Below are 17327 nucleotides of genomic sequence, written 5' to 3' on the forward strand. Positions count from 1 at the left end.
GCGAGCGCCGGACATGTGTCTCAGCACTTTCTATTGTAATCCCCGAGGGCTGCGGCCAGGTCAGCGGTTGCGGGAGAGGCCGCGGCTGCCACGGGGACACCAGAGCTGACCGCAGCTTGCCCGCTGACTCAGCTCCCCCCCACCGCAGCGGGAGAGGGTGCGGAGAGGGGGCGAGGCCTAGTATAAAGCCCCGCACGCCCGCCCAGCTCGCGCGCAGCCTCTCCGCTTCCGTCAGTACCGCGCTCACCCACCCGGTGAATACTCGGTGCTGGGGCGCGGTCTCTTCGGGCCGGGGAGGAAGAGATGGGGAAAAGCCGCTAGCGGCCAGGGTCCAGCCTGCGGTCCTTCACCTCCCATCGGGGTTGGGCGGGGTTGGGCGGGGAATGGGCTCTCGAGACGCTGAGCGCTTCGTCCCGTCCCTGTCTGCAGCGGCATGAGCAGCGCCCCCGCGCAGGGCCCAGCGCCCGCCAGCCTCACGCTTTGGGATGAGGAGGACTTCCAGGGCCGCCGCAGCCGGCTGCTGAGCGACTGCACCAACATCGGCGAGCGCGTAGGCCTGCGCCGGGTGCGCTCGGTCAAGGTGGAAAATGGCGCGTGAGTGATGCCCCGGCGCGGTTGGGCTGGGTTGGGGGGCGCCAGGCTCCCCTGGCGCAAGCTGCGAGACGGGATCCTCGGCTCCCAGTCCTCCATTCCCCAGACTGTATGTAAGCCCTGGCTGAGAGAGACCCAGCAACGTGGAACATATCTAGCCGTCCTCAAAACTCCCCACCTGCCCCAAAACAAATCATGAGACAGATTGTATCCTCGTGTGAGCTAAAGGGATAAAGGCGAGAAGCGACCCTTTGCGGGACTCCGTGGGGCCAGCCTGAACCCTGAAGGGGTTCCCAGTGTAATTCTGTCCCTTCCAAAGTTAGATGGCCCTAAGCTTCGTTTAGCAAAAGAAGCCAAATCCCTTCCGCTCGCCCCACCCCGGTCTCCTAGAGACTGGGGCCCTCAAGAAAGCTGAGACCCCTGAGCTATTGCAGTTTGCTACCGCAGGTTAGGGGGGTTCCTACACATACCTTTGCAGGGGCCAAAATCCTTGCGGTAGGAGTGCTTGGTCGGGTGATCTTCGAGGACTGGAAAATTCCTTGCAGCCTGGGGGCCCTGAGCTGGAAGCCTGGACCCCTCAAACCCCAGATAGCAGCCGGTTTAGGGTCTTTAGCCTCTAGAGGGGCTGGGTTGCCTTGTGATGGGTGTGTTAAGGGAAAGGCCTTGGGTGGAGACAAAGATCGGTTCTGTAAAAGCCTTGGGGGAGGGGGAGGAATGAATGAGGCTGGGGCAGATGCCTCGCAGCTTCCATTATCTTTCCCCAGTTGGGTGGCCTTCGAGTACCCCGACTTCCAGGGACAGCAGTTCATTCTGGAGAAAGGCGACTATCCTCGCTGGAGTGCCTGGAGCGGCAGTGGCGGCCACCACAGCGACCAGCTGCTGTCCTTCCGGCCAGTGCTCTGCGCGGTGAGCACAGCCCTCCCCCTCCTCCTCTGCATCCTAGCTCCTAGCTCCAGGCCCTGGCCCCACCACAGTACCTGGAAAGACTGTCCACTCACTGTACGGGGGGTGTAAACACAACTCCTAGATGGGTAGGAGTGGCATTACTTCCCAGAACCAGAGAGGTCTCAGAAATTTTGGAACGTGGGCCTAAGCCAAGCATCGGAAATCAGCACCACGGACAGCCCCGAGACCGTGCCAGTCTTGAGCCCCGTTCCTCACACCCAGTCGTCCACAGGTCTGCACATGTCAGCGAGCGCTTCTGTTGTCACACAGCACTGTGAGGTGGGGTGACTGCTCTTAACCTCATACATAGGTGTGGAAATGGGGCTCAGAGGGCAAAGTGATTTGACCCTGGTCACAAAGGTTAACATGAGAATAGAACTCAATCAGGGATCAAGCCTGAGAAGGGGTTAGTCTCTGTGTGTGTGTTTGGGGGGAAGGGGTTGGTAATGAATCAAATACACTGGAGGGGAGGATCTCACTTCCCATTTCTGCCGATTTATCTACCCTACTGGTGAGGCCTGGGGCTGTGTGGTGGAGGACAGAAAGCAGGTGCTGACTCAGCCCAGTTTCTCCATCCCAGGAGGCCAAGGAGCCCTGCAGGGGGAAGGCCCTGGGACAATGGGAGCCCAGACTCAACAAACACTGATGCCCCGGCCTGTACGTTCCGACTTTTCTCTCCACCCTTCTCTGGGTCCTACCCTATGAGAGGCTATGCCCAGGGTGCGGGGCAGGGGATTGATAGTCAATGCTTCCTTAGGGAAACTGTCTTGCTTAGTGGACCAGATTTCCCTCAGGACCTCTGATTTTCCTCCTGCAAAACATGTATATGTCAAAAGATGCTCTCTACCCCTGATGTGGAAGTGTCTCTGGGAACACCCCCCTCAGTCTCACCACCTCAATCCAAAGCCATAGAAGGGACCAGGCTGGGGACCTCTGAGCATCCCAGCTTCCCAGACTGATATGGAGCTGATGGAGTGAACTCTGGGTGTGTTTACTACCCTGCGTCATTACAGCTTATGCTGGGCAGAGTGTTGGGGGAGTCGGGCTGAGAATGTATCCTCTTTGGAGGGCCTGACCTGTCCACCCCTACTTTCTTGTGCCTCAGAACCACAGTGACAGCCGTGTGACACTTTTTGAGGGGGAAAACTTCCAGGGCTGCAAGTTTGAACTCAATGATGACTACCCATCCCTGCCTTCCATGGGCTGGGCCAGCAAGGATGTGGGTTCCCTCAAAGTCAGCTCTGGAGCGTGAGTCCTGGGACTGGAACAGGGAAGAAGAGCAGGGAGGAGGGTGGGGACCAGGGAGGAGGGTGGGGACCAGGGAGGAGGGTGGGGAAAAGTGATGGGGGTGCTAAGAGACACAGTTAAGAGAGACATTGGGGGCTAGGGGACAGGGGGAGTGAGGTTATGGGAGACTGAGAGGCAAGGGGAAGTGAGATGATGGAGACAGACTGGGAGGGATGGGGCAGGTAATAGGAGAATGAGTCAGGGGGGCAACGTGGGGTAGAGGAAGGGATTGAAAACATGGGTGAGGGGGCAATGGAGGGTGGGAATAGGAGACAAGATGAAGAAGGTGTTAGGAAGACCTGGAGCCGTGGACAGGGCAGGGAGAGATCCATGTAGGGAAAACAGAAGCCATAGTTTTGGAGCTGGGGATTCGGAGCTGAGAAAGGAGGACCAGCCGTGGAGGACATGGGGGGGGGTGGGGGCAGAGCCTACTTACCACCCCTGTGCCTTCACTGGCCTAGGTGGGTGGCCTACCAGTACCCAGGCTACCGGGGCTACCAGTATGTATTGGAGCAGGACCGCCACAGCGGGGAGTTCCGTAACTACAGTGAATTCGGCACGCAGGCCCACACTGGGCAGCTGCAGTCCATTCGGAGAGTCCAGCACTAGGCTCCACAGCCCCGGCGCCTCCCATGAGGACCCTCAATAAAGCCTCCTGAACCTGCCTGCCCCTCTTGCCTCCTTTTTGGTGTCTTGCTTTGCAATCCCCATCCTTATCCTTCTGAGGGTCCTCCTCTGCCAGCCCTCCCCTCCCGTCTGGCTCCAGGACCCTGACTATGGAGCACACACTGGTTTAGGATGTATGTGGCTGATGGGTCTAAGATGAAAATGCTGGTAAGAATCCTGGGGATCCTGTTAAATGCAACTAGCCCCACACCTCTCCTTGGCAAAGGCCTCTCAGCTTGGACCAGGGGTACCGCTAGCCCAGATAGTTCCTTTGCCATCCTCTGGTTTGGGCGCACATAGCTCCACGGCAGGGCTCATAGCTGAATTCCAACCTTCACACACCCCCTGGGCCAGGCACCAGCATTCGGGGCAGGACCTCCTTAGCTCTGTGCAGCAGCCCTGCTGGGCTCCTCTCTGACCCCCACCCCTGCCTTTTCGAGCCTCTATCTTCACCCTGGCTCCCTATCCAGCCTAAGGGAAGCTTGCACCCATTTCCCAGCTTTGTAGAATCTCCGCCTTATAGAGGAGCAAGGGTGTGAGAGGGGTAATTGCTGGGAGGTCCCACTGCCTCCTAGAGGAGATGTGCTCTCTCTGAGCCAAGCCCTAGACCCTTTGAATAACAATCCCTCGTGGTATTGAGCTCCAGCATTTATTGTACAAAGCATTTGCGTACCTTGCCTCTCAGCTGTCTCAAAAACTCCCTCTTCATTCTTCCTCTTCCTCCCCACTCTTCAGAGGACTAGTGAGCTGGAGAGGCCACCCCTGAGCCACTGACCACAGTGAGCCTGGGTTCTGGGGCAGGTGGTAGAAGCCCACAGCCATGGTGGGGTTGAATGTGGCAGCAGCCATCAGAGTCCGTGGCACCAATGTGGCTTCTTTCCAGCTCCCTCTTTGGCTCAGTTTATGATAATCTCACCCACGTAGGCAGGGCCTTCAAGGTCCTTGGGAGGCCCTTCATCCTGTCTCTCAGGGATGCTTGAGTTTACAAGCCCCTGGTGGACCAATCCATGGGGAGGAGTGGGCCAGATCATTGCCCCAGCCCAGGGGAGTCAAAGCGATGTTGGAGAAAAGTCAGATTTGGACCTGGGCATTTCCCAGGGGCCCAGCTGTGTACAGTCAGGCATCTGCTCCCTTGGGAAGAGTCCCGGGCCAGAGGTCAGAACACCCGGGACCCAGTCACATAGCATCCCCCAGCCTCAATTCCCTCACCTATACACTGGGGCTATCGAGTCCTGCCTTGTCTCTCTCACAGGGTTGTTGTGAGGATTCAAGGAGAACTGCCTGAAAATGCTTGTGGTTCAGAAAAGAACTAGGGCACTTACCACAGGACCTCCCTTCCCTGCCTCTCCCCATGGATCTCAGGGTTGGGTCAGGGGACCAAGGACAGAGTTCTAGGTGGGGTATGAATTCTGCTTCATACCTAGATGGGTTCTGAAGTCCATCGCACCTGTCACATTTGATCCTCCTAATAGCTTCCATTCTTCATCCATTTCACCAATGAAGAAACTGCAGCTCCTCTGAGAGGGAGAAGCCTTGATGAGGTCATCCACATAATTCGTGACAAAGCCAGGACCTGAACACAGGGCTCCAGACCCCAAATCCAGGCTGTTAATCGGAGGCTGACCTGAGCTGTGGCCAAAAGCCTCAGGCCTCAGCAGAGCCCCAAACCTTTGTAGGCTCCAGAGGAGCCTGGGGTTCCTGTGTGGTCACAGGCTCCTAACTGTCCCCTTGGGGGCATGGTAATAGTAACAACAGCTAAATATATGCAGCTTTGTCTGAGCACTCAGCGTGTGTTATATAAGCCTAATAATTCTGTATGGTTGGTACTATAATCCCCATTTTACAGATGAAGAGACTAAGGTACAGAGGTTATGTAACTTCTCCAAAAGCCACGCAATTAAGAAATGGGGGATCTGGAGTTGAGCCCAGACCCAGACAAACTGGCCTCAGAGCCCAGCAGCCCATCTCTGCACTGCCTGTATTGGGGGCAGGCAGTGGGCATAGGGAGATCTGGTATCTACCATCAGCTGAGCTGCCCTCCCTCCAGGAATGTCCATGGTTACTAGAACCACCCAGCAAGATGCTTTCAGGAACTGACAGTGTGACCCTGCCAGGGTACGCCCTGTCTCTACAGGTGTCCCCACCTGTACAATGAAGGAGTTGGGGGAGCTAATATTTGTTGCAGCCTTTGCCAGCACGGATCTTCTAGGTTTTCTTAGACCCATGGGTCCAACTCTGCTCCCAACATTAGCAAATAAGGAGGGGGTGCGCAGAGGCCAGGCTGGGCCTGAGTGTTTTCACCTTCCTACCATCCCTCTATTCTGGGCAGGCTGATGGTCTGCAGAACACGGGGGGGCTCACACCCAGCCAGGTGGGAGGATGATGGCAGGGAAGCTGCCTGGATTTGCTCATTGGCTGCACTCAGCCAAAGGCCAAAGGGCACAGAGGAGGTCATATCCTTTCCATTGGTGCAGCCAAGACCCAGGTACAGTAGGGGTATGCCCCTCACTCCCTCACAAACTCTTCGCAGAGCCCACCTACCCCTCAGTCCCTGAGTCCTCAGTGAGGTGGGGGTGGGGGCAGAGCCTGAGCTGTTGATCCTTCATCAGCTCGGAGCTGGGATGTCCGGATAGATGCCCACTCTAAGCGCCTCTCCCTTCTGCCTCTGCCTTCCACTCAGAGCATTAGTGGTGAAACTTGCTGCCTCCCCATTCTTGCAACTCTGGCCTCCTGTTCCTCATTCTCTATCTGGGGAAGTGACAAGAAAGCATGAAGGAGAGAGAGTGAGACCTCGGCCAGACCCTCAAGACCCTCTGCTCCCTCAAAGCCTTGAGTTTTGTTCCTAGGGGAGCATCCCAACCTCTCATCTTTCCCCCACCAGATTCCACCTGCACATCCTGAAGCCTCCACCCCTGTCCCTTTAGGATCCTCTAGGGTCCTGGGATTCCCCCCCCCATTTTCCCCTAGACTCACCTCCCACTCAACTCCTCCTTGGTTCCTTCTGATTTTTGTACCCTCCACCAGCAAGGAGGAACACCCCAGGAGTTAACAGCAAGTGAAGAATGCAAGAGGCCCCACAGAAACCCCTCCCCCAGCTGGACTTCCCAGCCATCCTCAGTCAGGCAACCCAGGACCAGGGATCCTGCAGAAAACCTGCCCACTTCCATCCAAGTGCCCTGAAGTCCCAGGCCTCCTCACCTCCTGAAGTCAAGCAGTGGGAGAGAAAGGCCTTGAGATTATCAATTCTGACCAGAGTCACCGGGTGCTGCATGGCTGCAGGTGGGCTCCTGTCTCAGAGACTCATCTTCAGCCAGCATCCCTCCTTAGTGTGCCCCTCCAGAGCCAGGAAGCCCCACAGGTACCCAGAGACTCCAGGCCACCTGGGAACCACATCAGCTTTGCTAATACCCACCTTTGCCCCTTTCTCGGAGTGTATTTACTTCTACTCCCCCTGGGTTGGGGGACCTTGTACGGCGCACCTGTTTTAACTCCTCTACTCCTGCTAGAGCAAGGTGCCAACTGCAGCCTAGTTCTGGGATAATCAGGATGGGAATAGTTGTGAGGGTAGATGGTAAGCTGGGATGACAAGGGATGGGGAAAGATAGAAGAGAAATGGTTGAGGGGGATGGAAGGGGGATCACGAGTCACCCATTTGCCATAAATTGGTGAGAACAAACGAATGAGAAAAGGAAGGGAAAGAGAGAGATGGGATGGAGAGGTAGAGAGGAGACAGAAGGGAGATGGGAGGAGGAGGGACTAGATGGAAGAAGAAGGAGAGACCTAGAAAGGGGGAGGAAGGACAAGCCACTAAAAGTTGTGAGGGAGACACCCCAGCGCTGGCCCAGAGGCCTGGGAGCCCCGGAAAGGCAGGAAACCGGGGAAAACAAGAGGGAGACAGGGAAGGAGATCGGGTCTCCAGGGAAGAGCAGAGAGTGGGAGAGGAGAGGAGGGAGGAGTAGCGGGGATGGAGGAAGCGGGGTAGATAAAGGGAGCAACGGCTGCCGACCCGGAGCGCAGCGACAGGAGAGAGGGAGGGAAGCGGAAATTTAAAAGTGAAGATGCAGATAACGCAGCCTGGAGACGGGAACCCGGGTGGGGGTGGGGTGGGGAGAGGGGAGGAGAGTGGTGCGGTGAGGTGTGGGGGGGGATGGGTGAGAAGGAGGGAGCCCCCCACCCCGTTGTGGCCCCGGGGGTCCGAGGTGGGGCCGGGTACCCCGCCCCAATCCTGTTTGCTCAGAGTCAGGGAGGCGGAAAAGAAATGGGCTCCTGACCCCTGCCAGAGCGCGAGGCCCAGACCCATCCCCCGCGCGTCTCCCGGGTTGCGAGGTGCGGGGGGCTGCCGGGTGCGCTTGGCTGCCGCGCGGCAAGTCGGAGACTTTATTGCGATGGGGCGATAAGAGGGGCGGGGGCGGGGTCCGGGGGGCCGAGGCTGCAGCTCTTTAATTAAAACGGAAATTGCGGCCCCTGCCCGCGCGGGGGCCCGGAGGGTTCCGAGCAGCCTGGTAGCTGGGAGCATCGCTCCAGGACCCCTCCATCCCCCGCTACACCCGGGCAGCCCCCTCCCGCCAGGCCTTGCTGGACCCAGCTCCTTCTCCCTGTCACCCGCTGTCGCCTCGGGCGGGGATCGGTGCCCCGGAGCGCAAAGCCTGACGCGATCCCCCTCTCCCACCCCCCCACCCCCACCTCCCACCGCCCAGGCCCTGGCGGCGATGAGACAGAGCGGCGCCTCCCAGCCCCTGCTGATCAACATGTACCTGCCAGGTACCAGGGACCAGCCGGGGGCTGGAGGCACCAGGACCCGGGGCGGGAAGTCTGGGCTGGGGCTTGGAAAGGGGATACTGCGGTCCAAGGGAAGGGGGCGCGGTCCAGAGAATCGGATCTCTGGGAGAACTGAGCAGTCTAGGGCGCTGGGAGACCTTAAAGGCAGATGGAGCGCTTTGGGGCTTTAGTGTGAGATTTAAAGGACCTGAAGTGAGCAGATTGGGAGCCTGGGAAGCCAAGAGCGCCAGCTCAGCGGCTGAAAGAGCCTGGCAGGGGGAGCAGAGGTCTACAGTGTGGCAGGGGACTCAGCGCGCGTGCAGTGTTGGGAGGTTGTGGTCAGCCGGGAGTCTCCCGTGCACCCTCGTGGCCCCTCACCTCCGTGCTCCGAGCGTTCCCACCAGCCCAGCTTTCCAGGCGCCCTCTCCTCTCCGGTGGGCTCTGCGCGCTCCGGCTCGCTGGCGCAAACCCCGCTCGGCTTTATAAGGCTCCCGCCGGCCCGTTCAGAAAGCGGATTTCCTTTTTCCTGGACGCGTTTCCTGACTTGGGCGTTATGGAGGGGCTCCGCGCGGCGCGCGCCCGGGCCAGGCTCCGGGAGGAGGAACCGGACGGATCGGGACCCCAGCCTCGCGCCGGGGAGCCAAGGCACCCCCTGTTCCCTCTTGAGCCTTGGCCTGGGGCCCTTTCGGGCAAGTCGGCAACCTCCGCCTCGATCCGCCTGATTGTTTTCTCCTGCTGCCACAGATCCCGTCGGAGACGGTCTCTTCAAGGAAGGAAAGAGCCCGGGGTGGGGGCCGCTGAGCCCCGCGGTACAAAAAGGTGAGCTGGCCGGCGGGGTGGACGGGCGGAGGCGAAGACAGTGGATCGGGTCCGGGGTACCCACCACATACGGACAGGCGCCACTGCCACCTGAACAGAGGGTGGGAGAGATATGCAATGCTGGGCTTTGGGAAGCAGAGGGTCGGGGCATGATTGTGGGGAGGCTCGGGGTGGGGGGAACATTCATTTGGCCTTTGGCTCCTGCACCTTCTGAGACCCAGGGTTGAACTCGATGGCCAGGGCAGAAGAAGATCCTGCCCCCACCCCCTTTCAGCTGGGAATGTTTTTCCTGCTGTGGGGCTGGGGCTGAGGTGCTTGGTGTCATTTCCCTACTGGCAGCGGGAGCCCAAGGCATCGGCACCGCCCAGCAAGGTGACCCGGAGAATTATTCCCTGGCCACTCCAGGCCGACTCACCATTAGCACCAGGGCCAGCACCCACCTGCCCCACTGGCCCATGCCAGGCTTTGTGAGCCAAGTGCTCTGGGCCGTTGCAGTTGATTCCCAGGTTGGCCACCCACTCTCTGCTGGTGGCTAAATTATCCTCGGTTTTGCCATGTTGGCAGCCGAACCTGGCCGGCCTTCCAGGCCAAGCCTCCCCACAGGTCCCCACCCAGTCGGTACCCTAGATCTCACCAAGTTACCGTAACCAGAAAAACAAGGTTGGCAACTGCTTTATCCAAAAGGGAACACAACACCCAACAGGAATGAGCTTCCAAGCCTCTACGCCCCTCAGTACCAGATGCACATTTTAACCCAAATCTTCCCTTGCTTCTGACCCTAAAATTCAACACTCCTGACCTGGAGCCAGGCAGCTCCTCACCGGGCTGGTGTGGAGGGACTTGGATCAAAATGATGTTGGAGGGCAGCATCTGGGTCCTGAGCGAGTTGTTGAAAAAAGAAGAGTTTCAGCAGGCTCAATTTAAAACAATCAGACAGTTTCGAGGAAAATCCTTTATTCTGAAAGAGTGTGGGGGGGGGGAGGGCGGGTAATGCTATCAAGATTTTTCTCCAACTGTCTGATTGAGGCTCCAAGACAGAGAAGCAGGAGTTCTCTCTCACTACCCACTTACCCAGGAAAGCCTCCTGGCCATTTTTAGCAACTCCCCAAATCCAGACGGGGCAGAAGAGTCTGGAGATTAGCCAAAGATGGGAGGAGGAAGGGAGCCAAGCAGAGAGGCTTCCCGGTCTCCTCTCCTCTTCTCAGAGCGGCGCATCACGCCCCCAGGGAACTACGACACCTTGGTACCCTGGGAATCCCGCCTGTTTCGAAAAAAGAGGCCGAACCGGAGTAGCCCCAGCACCAGACGCCGGCAAGGGTGGGGAGACTTCAGAGGCTGCCATTCCTGTCACCCTTAGGGAGCCACTGTGCCCATTCTTGTCTGATGTGGTACCTCGAGGAAGCCAGCCACCGCCTCGTCTCCACCTCGGGCAGGGGGTCCAACTGTATGCCTTGTCCGGTGGCTGGGGTGATCCTGCTGCAGGCCTGCTTCTTCCCTCTGGATCTCTGGACGTGGTCCAGCTGGGATGTGGCAGTCTAACCACCTATGCAGGCTACCCTGTGCGGTTGTGCAGGCTCTGCACCGAGTAAGAGCACTAAGCCGAAGGGCTGATATCCCACCTTTGCTCACCTCCGAGAGCCCTGTGCCTTGGAGCGCCTCTACCTCTATACAGAGGAGGTGATGCTTCCCTTTCTCACCCCAATTCTCATAAAGCTGTGCGCCCGCGGGGTTGCGCCCTCCTTAGTGGGAAACTCGTTTCCATTGTGCAAAAGCGCGGTACTGGCTAGGGACGGCTTTGCTGATCAGCCCCTCCCTGGCCAGCCGCTCCAGCTGTGCCCAGTTACACAGCTGGACGTGCCCTTTTCCTCCCTGATATCGGTCCCCACCCCCGACTCGGCGGGGAGGGAGGTCGTCTCCCACCTCACCTCTTCCCCGCCGCTAGCCTCCCTCATCCCGCCGGTGGCTGACTGCCCCGCTTCCCCACAGGCAGCGGCCAGATCCAGCTGTGGCAGTTTCTGCTGGAGCTGCTGGCTGACCGCGCGAACGCCGGCTGCATCGCGTGGGAGGGTGGCCACGGCGAGTTCAAGCTCACGGACCCAGACGAGGTGGCGCGGCGCTGGGGCGAGCGCAAGAGCAAGCCCAACATGAACTACGACAAGCTGAGCCGCGCGCTGCGCTACTACTACGACAAGAACATCATGAGCAAGGTGCACGGCAAGCGCTACGCCTACCGCTTCGACTTCCAGGGCCTGGCGCAGGCCTGCCAGCCGCCCCCCGCGCACGCTCACGCCGCCGCCGCCGCCGCCGCCGCCGCGGCCGCCGCCGCCCAGGAAGGCGCGCTCTACAAGCTGCAGCCCAGCCTGGCCCCACTGCCCTTTCCCGGCCTCTCCAAACTCAACCTCATGGCCGCCTCGGCCGGCGTCGCGCCCGCCGGCTTCTCCTACTGGCCGGGTCCGGGTCCCGCCGCCGCCGCCGCCGCCGCCGCCACCGCCGCGCTCTACCCCAGCCCCGGTTTGCAGCCCCCGTCCGGGCCCTTCGGCGCGGTGGCCGCCGCCTCGCACCTGGGGGGCCATTACCACTAGACGGGGCGGCCTGATGCCCTGTGGCCTCTCCCAGACGCCCAGAGCCTCGCTCAATCCCATCCACGTCCCGGAGAGGGGCCGGCGCCTCCGCCGCCGTTCCTTCAACCTCAGATTTTACTCCGCCCGCTGCACCCCCCCGGGGGAAGGGGCCTGTAGTCGCCTCAATCTTCCTTTAACACCGGATTTGCGCCCCCCCCCGCTTCATCCCGCAACCCCCGAGGGAGGGTGACTGTGCCTGCATTTCCTCTAACCTTCTTCTAGACCTCAGATCCCTGAAAGGGGTTCTCGGGTCTCCCCTGATTTTTCCTCCCCTCCATCTGTACTTCCCTCTGGCTCCTGGAAGCCGCTCAATTGTGACCTCTCTCTTATTCCAAATTTTCTCTCTCTCTCTCTTTTTTTTGTCCCCCACGGAGCTGCCCCAATTCCAGTATGGCCGAGGCCCAGCAGAGTCCACCTTCTCCTCCCCTGGCACCTCAGTGGGCTTGGTAAGGGCCGCGTCTCCCTTGACACTTCTAGGTAGCTTCAGGGCCCCCTTCCTCCCGCCCCCAACTTCCCACAGGACTGCCTTGTGTTTCTATTCCCTTCCAGACCTATTAAAGCTCCCAAGCTCCCCACTGCCTCTTCTCTCTGTTCTTAGCTGCACCAAAACCTTGGCGGGGGCTGGGCGTGGGGGTGGTGGTGGAAAAGGTAGTGAGACGCCCAGCTCAGGCCTGAGCAGAAAGGCCTGCCAAGGGAAAGCTCGAGAGAATGAGGGCAGGCAGCCTTGGGTGCTACTGGAGGGGAGCGCGGAGCCTCTAGTGCATGGGCTCCTGCTGCAGCGCCCCTCCTACCTGGCAGTCGAGCCCAGCCTGCCTCATCCGGCCTTCCACTTGCCCCTTCCCCCTACCCCATCCCAACTTCCCTCCCAACGCGCAGCGGCATGCCACCTTCCCACCCATCCTTACGCAAGTTCCTCACCTCCTCCCAACCTCCACCCCGCCTTGTCTCATCTTCACACCATCTCAATCTTTCCTCAGTCCCTCCATTTCATCCCCTTCCCCACCTCTCCTCTCCTCCCCATCAAACCTTCACTCAGACTTTCTCTCTCACTCCCACTCACAAACGCTCCCCTCCCCCGTCCCCCTATCTCCAGCACTATCTTTTCTCTGGATCTGCCTCCTCGTTTTCAGGAGGAGGGAATCTCCCCTTCTGCGCCTGCCCCTCCCCTCCGGGCTTGCGGCTGCAGCCTCCTTCTCGAGGGTGGCGCGCGCCCTCTGCTGGTCTCAGGAGGGTAAGCCAGGGCCAGGTTTTGCAGCTAAACTGAGAACCCGACACTTCAGGCCAAACTTGGCTTTCAGAGAGGAGGGCGAAAGGGGGGGAACCCTAGCCCTGCACCCCAGGTCCGACCTCGAGAAGTCTGGGAAGTGGGTCAAGTGGGTCATCCTCCTGGCAGGGCCATTTTCCTCACCACCTGAGGCCGTTTGAATACTGTGCCCACCGGGGGCCATGGCTCTTATGCTTTCTCCATGCCTTTTACAAAACCTGTTGGCAGGAAAACTGCCTTGAACGCGTTCCTTTAGGCGGAAACAACACGGGGGAGGTACCTGAAGTGATAGCCAGAACTTTGAGCTGCACACCAAGGCAAGCCCATTGCTCCCCCTTCTCCATGGTCCTAGTGTGTCTTTCCCAGGAGCCATATCTCTTCCTGGACCAAAGGTTCCTCGCTAGTTGGTGGGAGAGTGCCTGGGTTCCCACAAGGCAGTTGAGATTTCCCTGTGCCCCATGGGCTGGAAGGGAAAATGCAGGGGGAAGGCAGGAGAACTAAGTGCAGGGAGGGTCTGAATGCCCCTTCCCAAAGGGAATGAAATCATCGAGGTCCACCTAGGGGAAGAGTCTTTACTTCTTTTCATTTCATCTTCACTTTATTTTTTTCTGGTTTTCCAAATAACACACTCAGCATAGAAAATCTGGAAAATACACAATAAGGGCTCCATGAAATATTAGTTGAATTAAGCATGTAATGAAACATGGGGAAAAGTCACGTACAGTCTCATTACACAAAGGCCACTATTTATAACGCTTTGTCTTAATCTCCTTTTTCTCTGTGCCCTTTGGAATTGAATGGTACCTTGCTTTAGTCCCTTAACATTCTGGTATCAGCATGGTCCATGCCGTTGTTATGCTCTCTAGACCTCATGGGGTAAGAAGGTGTGGGATCATGTATTCCAAGGAGCAGATGGCCAGGGGAGGAATCCACCCTGGTGAGGGCCTCAGGGACTTAGAGGGAGAGGCAAAGGGCCTCTTTGCATGGGGCAGAAGCTGGGAGGGAGAAAGAATGCACTGGGGAGACAGAACCAGGTTCCAGAAAGATCTGGGCTGCTAAGAATTGTGGGTTGAATGTAAAAAGGTTAAATTTCCTGGCAAGAAGTGTGAGGTCCTGTACTTAGATCTCTAAAAGCTAGAGTGTGAGACATGCAAGGGTGGTGCTCTGTAGAGCCTATGTGTAAATTAGTGGTGTCTTAGTTAACACAATGTTACACGGGAGCCTGTATGGTAAATGCAGAAAAAACCATTGTGATCTGAGGACACATTGATGCAGCTATGGCACCCTAGGACGCAGGAAATGATCCACTTGCTATAATGATTGTGCCCCCAGCATATTGTACACAGTGTTAGATAACACTTTCAGGAGAAGACCAAACAGACAGAATAGTGGACCCAGGAAGTGAGGAGGAACAATGCTGGACAACCAACCACGGGAGATGTGGTCTGGAAAATCATAGTGGGGAAAGAGGCATGGGAGCTGTCCTCAATTATTCAAAGGGATGTCCTGTGGCAGAGCACCTGGATGCGTGTACTGGGACACGTGGTAGAAAACTACAGTGAGACATATATGTCACCCTGATCTAATGGAGAACCTTCTGCTATGGACCATGATGAGGAGCGCTTTGTCACTGGAGTGTTCAGTAGACCCTTCCTTGGAGGTTGAGAGGGGAGGTGTACTAGGTGACTTCAACCTTAGGACTTGAAGTCCTGTGAGTGAGTTGGTAAAGGAGGGATTTAGACATCGTTGGGAAGCTGGGGGAGGTCTTGTTAGATTAGGGGGTCTTCTTACCTGTGATATCACATCCTTAAAGCTCACCTTGCCCCTCTATTCTTTCCTGCACGAAGAACCAATTTGGGAAGCTGATATATAGGACTGGGCATTGGAAAACCCGAGTTCTGGTCCCAGATTGTCAACTGACTTGCTAGTTAACTAGTTAACCTTCAGATAATTCTGGGATTCCATTTACTGTGGTCTTGGGTTGACTCTACTCCACCCAAACCCTGATGAAGCAACACTCTTACCACACTCAGCTTCCTATGATCCAGGCCTGTCCTCATTGACCCTTAACCTCTTGGTCCTTGGCTCCCTAAGATATTGATCCCACCATTGCTTCTCTCTCCCAATCCAGGGTCCAGCCCCTCTCTCATTCCTGAAGGTCTGAGCCTTTTCTCTATCTCTTCACTCATGTCATTGGTGAAAATGTGGCTCATTTCCCCACCCCTGGCCACATGCTTGCACTACAGAGTTTACAAAACACTTTCACATCCATTGTTTTATTGATCCCCCTCCAGGGTCATGGAGGAAGATAGGGCAGGGATTGCTTTATCCACTTGGAGGATGAGTAAACCAAAGCCCAAGATGTTAAAAAACTTGGCCAAAGTCTCAGGGCTTGTTCTAGGACCTGTGCCTCTGGTTCCTCACCAGGCCTTTTCCCAGTGCTCGGAGTGGTTTCTCCATCATCCCAAGTGGCCTTGGTCACTGTGTTTGTAGGATCACTCCCCCGCCCTCCCGGGATTACACAGACCCGTGTGTCCTCCAGTAACGTGTGCTCCTTGTGACCAAGCTCCACTTGCCGTCATTTGCAGATGGAATCAGAAGTCCAACTAGCATGCTGTGTGAGGACATCCATGCCCACACACTGCCCTAGACCTGCACAGCCACAGAGCAATGATATCACCTAGGGCACCGAGGCTTACAAAGCATTTTCTCATACATAAGCCCATGTGACCATAGACAGACATCAAAATGCATTAGATCTCACTGTGACGTGCTTTTCTCAGAGCCTTCTGCTTTTTTGGCCTTCATTTTCCCTTCAATGTGTCTTTGAAATGCACTAAACTTGTTCCTCAACCTCTTTTTATAATTCAAATCAAGTAGACCTGCTGATAATAAAAATGTGTCCTACCATTCATTGAACCTGACTCTGCGCCAGGCTCTGCCCTATGCTAATGCTTTACCTGTGGTCTCCCCTTTGACTTGGCCACACCTTGCCAGGTGGGGATGGTTACCTCCACTTTCAGATGAGGAAACTGAGGCTTGGAGAAGTTAAGTGACTGGTTCAGCCTGTGACCCCAGAGCTCAAGTCCTCACCCATCACACCAGATCCCCTCTCACTGGGCATTCCTGGAAAGCTTCTTCGTGTGGATGTGACCTGCAGCCTACCCATCGCAGACATACTCCATCTAATTGTCTAGTCGTAGCAGAAAATGATAGGTTATAATGGACATATTGATGACTTGTCTTACGCATGTCTTTAGTTAGTTAGTGCCTCTGTCTGATTTTTTAAAAAAATCAGACTGTTCTGTTGCCCCACTGTCTTTTGCAAGCCTTCACTTTCCTAACTGTGTTCCTACAAACTTTGAGTAGATCACTGTACTCTAGGGCGTGGCTGAGGGTCTGACTACAACTTGACTTTGGTGGCAATTCCTACATCAGTTTGGTCAGCAACATTTTCCCCTGACCCTCCTCTTTCCTGGGATGGTGGGTCTTGAGGCAAGTGGCCCAATGTCTCATTGACTGTAACTTTTTCTATTTCTGAGAATTCTCTCCTACTGGATCTTCTTTGCTATTTCCTCCTTTCCTTTCTTTGTAAACAAAAGGCATGATGGTTAAGTGCAAGGGCTCTGGGGCTGGACATCCTAGGTTCAAGTGCTGGCTCTGTTACTTACTAGCTGCGTGACTTCGAGCAATTTACTCTTACTTCTTTGTGCCTCAATTACTCCATCCATAAAATGGATATGATAATAACAGAACCTACCTCATAGGGTTGAAAGAATACATGATTATGTAAGTACCTTTGTACACATATCAGTGTTTTCTATTATTAGACAAACAAGTAAAACAACCCCAAACAAAGCAAGCACCTGCCTCTTCCCCTCCAGTCCCAATCAGATGCCCTCCACGCGTACTGGGAAGGATCTTGAGTGGCTACATCTACTTTTCTAAGCCAGTCACCCACCTGGTGAGCTTCACCAAGAACCAGCCTCTTGACTGGTTATGTGGCCAGAACCATCACATGGGCCAGCCTCCTATACTCAGTGCATCCTCCATTTCTTTATGGGGTAACTGGAGAATGTACTGAATTTAAAATGATAGGATCTCAGCTAGTTACCAGCTGTGTGACTTTGGGAATATGGCCACACCACTCAGAGAATTCATTTTCTCCTTTAAAATATGGATAATTGTAATGCTTACTTCCTATGGTTAGTATGTGGATTAAATAAAAATAGTATTAGCAACAGCACTTAACACACTTCTCACACTCTATAACACATTTAATAATATCCTAATATTTTTCTCAAAGTGACAGACACAGCTAGCTCAACCCCCCTCCCCACCCCAAGCCGCATGCTCCTCACTTCATGTAGTGGAGT

General features: G+C 56.3%; 2 protein-coding genes across 2 annotated transcripts; both read left to right on the top strand.

The window, feature by feature from the left end:
- The first annotated feature begins 240 nt into the window (after positions 1-240).
- On the top strand, positions 241-3495 carry CRYBA2 (crystallin beta A2). The gene is made up of 5 exons (XM_029225625.1): positions 241-254; positions 430-594; positions 1356-1497; positions 2642-2784; positions 3285-3495. Exons 2-5 carry the CDS (start codon positions 434-436, stop codon positions 3430-3432), a joined length of 594 nt encoding a protein of 197 aa, XP_029081458.1. The 5' UTR covers positions 241-254; positions 430-433; the 3' UTR covers positions 3433-3495.
- A 126-nt stretch (positions 3496-3621) lies between these two features.
- On the top strand, positions 3622-11648 carry FEV (FEV transcription factor, ETS family member). The gene is given in 5 exon segments (XM_029224592.1): positions 3622-3657; positions 8014-8136; positions 8139-8250; positions 8992-9066; positions 11053-11648. Coding segments are annotated over 5 exon segments (942 nt in total).
- The last annotated feature ends 5679 nt before the right edge of the window (positions 11649-17327 follow it).

The sequence above is a fragment of the Monodon monoceros genome, unplaced genomic scaffold, assembly GCF_005190385.1.
Source record: "Monodon monoceros isolate NGI ecotype Baffin Bay Population unplaced genomic scaffold, NGI_Narwhal_1 Super_Scaffold_16, whole genome shotgun sequence".
Classification (NCBI taxonomy): Eukaryota; Metazoa; Chordata; class Mammalia; order Artiodactyla; family Monodontidae; genus Monodon; species Monodon monoceros.